Source organism: Penaeus monodon, chromosome 11 (genome assembly GCF_015228065.2).
Source record: "Penaeus monodon isolate SGIC_2016 chromosome 11, NSTDA_Pmon_1, whole genome shotgun sequence".
Taxonomy (NCBI): Eukaryota; Metazoa; Arthropoda; class Malacostraca; order Decapoda; family Penaeidae; genus Penaeus; species Penaeus monodon.
This window is the reverse complement of record NC_051396.1, coordinates 46,650,556-46,654,127: the sequence shown is the minus strand read 5'-3', so window position 1 is coordinate 46,654,127 and position 3,572 is coordinate 46,650,556. Positions and strand designations below refer to the sequence as shown.

General features: G+C 36.9%; 1 protein-coding gene across 2 annotated transcripts in view; it reads right to left on the bottom strand.

Moving 5' to 3' along the window:
• LOC119578994 (ELMO domain-containing protein 2-like) overlaps positions 1–3,090 on the bottom strand; it is a 19,307-nt gene extending 16,217 nt beyond the window's left edge. The window contains exons 1-2 of one of the 2 annotated variants that reach the window (XM_037926685.1): positions 2,954–3,090; positions 1,683–1,769 (exon numbers count right to left, since the gene is read on the bottom strand). In XM_037926685.1, coding sequence (XP_037782613.1) covers positions 1,683–1,696 — 14 coding nt within the window. In that variant the 5' untranslated portion in view covers positions 1,697–1,769; positions 2,954–3,090. Of the gene's footprint in view, positions 1–1,682; positions 1,770–1,993; positions 2,096–2,953 lie in introns of those variants that run through there. The other variant, XM_037926684.1, reaches the window with a different exon arrangement.
• Between the last annotated feature and the right edge of the window lie 482 nt (positions 3,091–3,572).

Sequence of the window (3,572 nt, the reverse complement as noted above, 5' to 3'; positions counted from 1 at the left end):
TATATATATATGTATGATATATATATATATGTATATATATACATATAAATACAATATATTATATATTAATATAACAACATATATATATATATATATATATATATATGTATTTATATATCATATATATATAATATATAATATATAATTATATATATCTATATATATTACATTATACTACATAAGCATGTATATAATATATATATAATATTATATATGTATAATACATATATATATATTATATATATATCTATTATATATATATACATATATATATATATATATATATATATATATATTATACTTAATATATATATATAATATATATATATATATATATAATACTATATATATATATACATTATATATACATTATATATATATATATAGTTATATATATATATATATATATATCATCTATATATATATATATATATAATATATATATATAATATCTATATATATTATATATATATATATATATACATATATATAATATATATATATATGTTTATATATATAAACATATATGTCTATAAACATATATATATATACATATTATACATACATATATATATATATAATATATATATATATATATATATATATATATATATATATATATATATATATATATATATGTCCACTTATCACTTGCATGAAGCAAAGATAAGACAGTAGCTATAGTTAGTGTGTTTATTATAGGGCAGTGATAAATATAATAGACCTGAAACAGTGCCTATTTCTAGTGAATGTAAGCACTCAGATAGGGGCCACCACTAGCAAACCTGTAGCTCTTATTCTTATGTGGTACATTATTTGAAAATATTCATGAAATAGGTTATCTTCATTTATTACACCTGAGGAGACTATCCAACTCTGTTTGCTAAGTGTAGGGGAAGAGGTACAAAAAATAAAGCGTAGACGTAGTCCTATTTTCCTCTAATCTATAACAACTTATCAAAGAAAAAACAATTAATACTTAATAGTTTATATTCTTAAAAAGCCTTTAACTGTATGTTGCAAACAGTTCCAATACCTAAGTCCATGTGTAATATACTACACTCCTAACAATTACCTCATTAAAAAACATGTACAAACACTTGCATTTATAGATTAAAGTTGGATTATAGCTTGTCCTTCTAAAAAATAAATTACTTACCTTAATGTTGATAACGAGATGAGATCAACATAAGGACAAATGCCAGCTCGCTGAGTGACTGTTTGCAAGATTACGCACTTTTCAGTTATTGCTAGCTGTACACCCTGCATTCACTATTCACAAAAATGTAAAAAGACTTTTTGGCCAATTCTGAGAGGGTGTACAGACACACAGCACTATGTTGTCCAGCCTATAAATTATCCCAATTCTTGACATTTGTGACATGGACCTAAACTGGACTGTCAACATAAGGCTTCAGTCATTAGGAACAGCTAAAGAACAACTGCAACAGCTTGGTAGACCTAACCTCAGCTTAAAACAAGCAAACTTTAAAGCCAATTAAAGGTTCAGTTTAAACGCAACCACCTGATTCTACATGCTAACCCTAAGTATTTATAACTACTTGGTGCTTGCATTAGTCAGTAGTCTGAATCACACATAAAACCGTTATTAATGTATACATGCACACAACACACTCCTGGAAACTTACTTATCTACCATAAGAGTCCAAAATAATACTTACAAAGGGAACTTCATCGTGTCAAGTGGCCAGAATGAGTGTGATTAACCCCTTCACATGAGAGTCAGCAACGAGTGTTAATGTGAGTCACTGAAAGAGAAGACCATATATATAAGTTAGTGGAATAGAGGAATGTTCGGTAAATATTACGAGTCAAAGCAAGAGAATAGTGTAGATATGAGTCACTGGAAGAGAAGAGTTCAATTAAAGAGTTAATTGAAGAGAATAGCGTAAATATGAGTCACTGCCACCGACGAGCCTCCTCCTGAATCAGTGGGCGAGAAAGACGTAAGACGAGGCCACGGACGTCTTACCGAGACGGCCGTATATTTGAGCGAGTGGAGAGAGAGGCGTAAATCCGAGGGGGAGCACAGCCGAGCGTAGTTCGCCAGCGACGAGCAAGGGCTCAGCGTAAACAAGGCTTGCGTCACTCGCTCCGCGGCTCCTGATTGGCCGCCGCGCCGCGTTCGCAACTGCGCTAAATAAACAGACCTTTTGGACGTTTATTTCCCCTCTGGGCCCCTTTGTACCGGGCTATTATACTTTTAATAACTTTAAGAATAGGCGAAAAGGTGATCATCTCGTATAAGACGTAGCTGAGTGCCACGAAGATTTCCAATAACATTGGAGCGCATTCATTGACGGCCTCCTCTATTCACTCCACAACGCCAAATCATGCTCAATCTTCACCAAATATCGTCCAGAAAATTTAGCTTTGCCTTCGAGACCCCCCTGTGTCCTCCCAGGCCCTCGAGGCCGCCCGGGAGGAGTCTCGGGGAGTCCTGAATTCCGCGTCGGGAGGCGAGGGCGCCTTCAGGCCTTCAGTAGTAAGACACAGTATGGCGGAGGTGCACGAGTGAGCGCGAACATGAAAACGTTCTTATGGAAATTACACGCTATTTGGAGCCTCCTGGAGTTCGTCGGTTGCCTGGTGGGCGGTGTCAATGGCCAGAGTCATGGTAAGATACGCTGTCACGCCGCTAGAGATAAGGGCACGGGCTGAAAATCGGGATTTTTGGTGTTCCTGGCTCGCGCGCCTTCTGCTGGATGCCTGCCAGGGAGGCCTCGCTGCGAGCACTGATAGTGTTTGCAATAATTGATTTTTTAACCTGGCCCTGGCCGATTCCTCGCCTCGTTTGGGGGGAATTGGACAGGGGGAGAGTCCAGGCCTGTGTCGACTCCCCGGGGAATCGCCCCTGTGGCCTCGCCGCGGCTGCAGGGAAGAATAAAGTCGCTTTAAAATGCAAGTCGATTGAAGAGAGGTAGGCTCTTACCTCGGTTATCTTGGCACGGAAAGAAGGGGTGTGTGGCACTCCTGTGGCACTCGGGCAAGTTTGCCCTGGGGTCTGGCTGATGGAATAGGATATTTGGGAGACTGGAAAGGATTCGGGGGAAGGATATGGCCCGGGGTTGCGTGGGTGGGGGGGAGGGCAGGCGAGTGCTTGTTATGGTGCTGGACGAGTACTGTTAACGGGACTGTTTTTGCTCGTTTGCATTTGCATTTTGCCGTTGAAAGCGAAGGAACACATGCGATTTATATTTTTTTCTTGCTGTCACTTCGTCGTTGTTGTTGTTTCTGCTGCTGTCAGTGATTTTGTTCAGATCGAGTATTTCAACTGAGAAATCAATAAGTTTGAGTTTCCTTGTTTTTTCGTGTGGGTGATATTACCTTTATTGATGGTGGTGGTTGTTTACTGTGGTTGTTGGGAAGTGATTTTCTGTTAGTCAGTCATTATTATTTACATTATACCACTTTTACTGTTTATTTGCCTCTGTTACATAGTATCTATGTTATGTTAGTACTTGAGAGATGTTTGTTTACTTAACTACTGTTTAAATAATTATGAAAGCAATTTTAATAATGATGATGATAATGATAGTGACAATGACAAT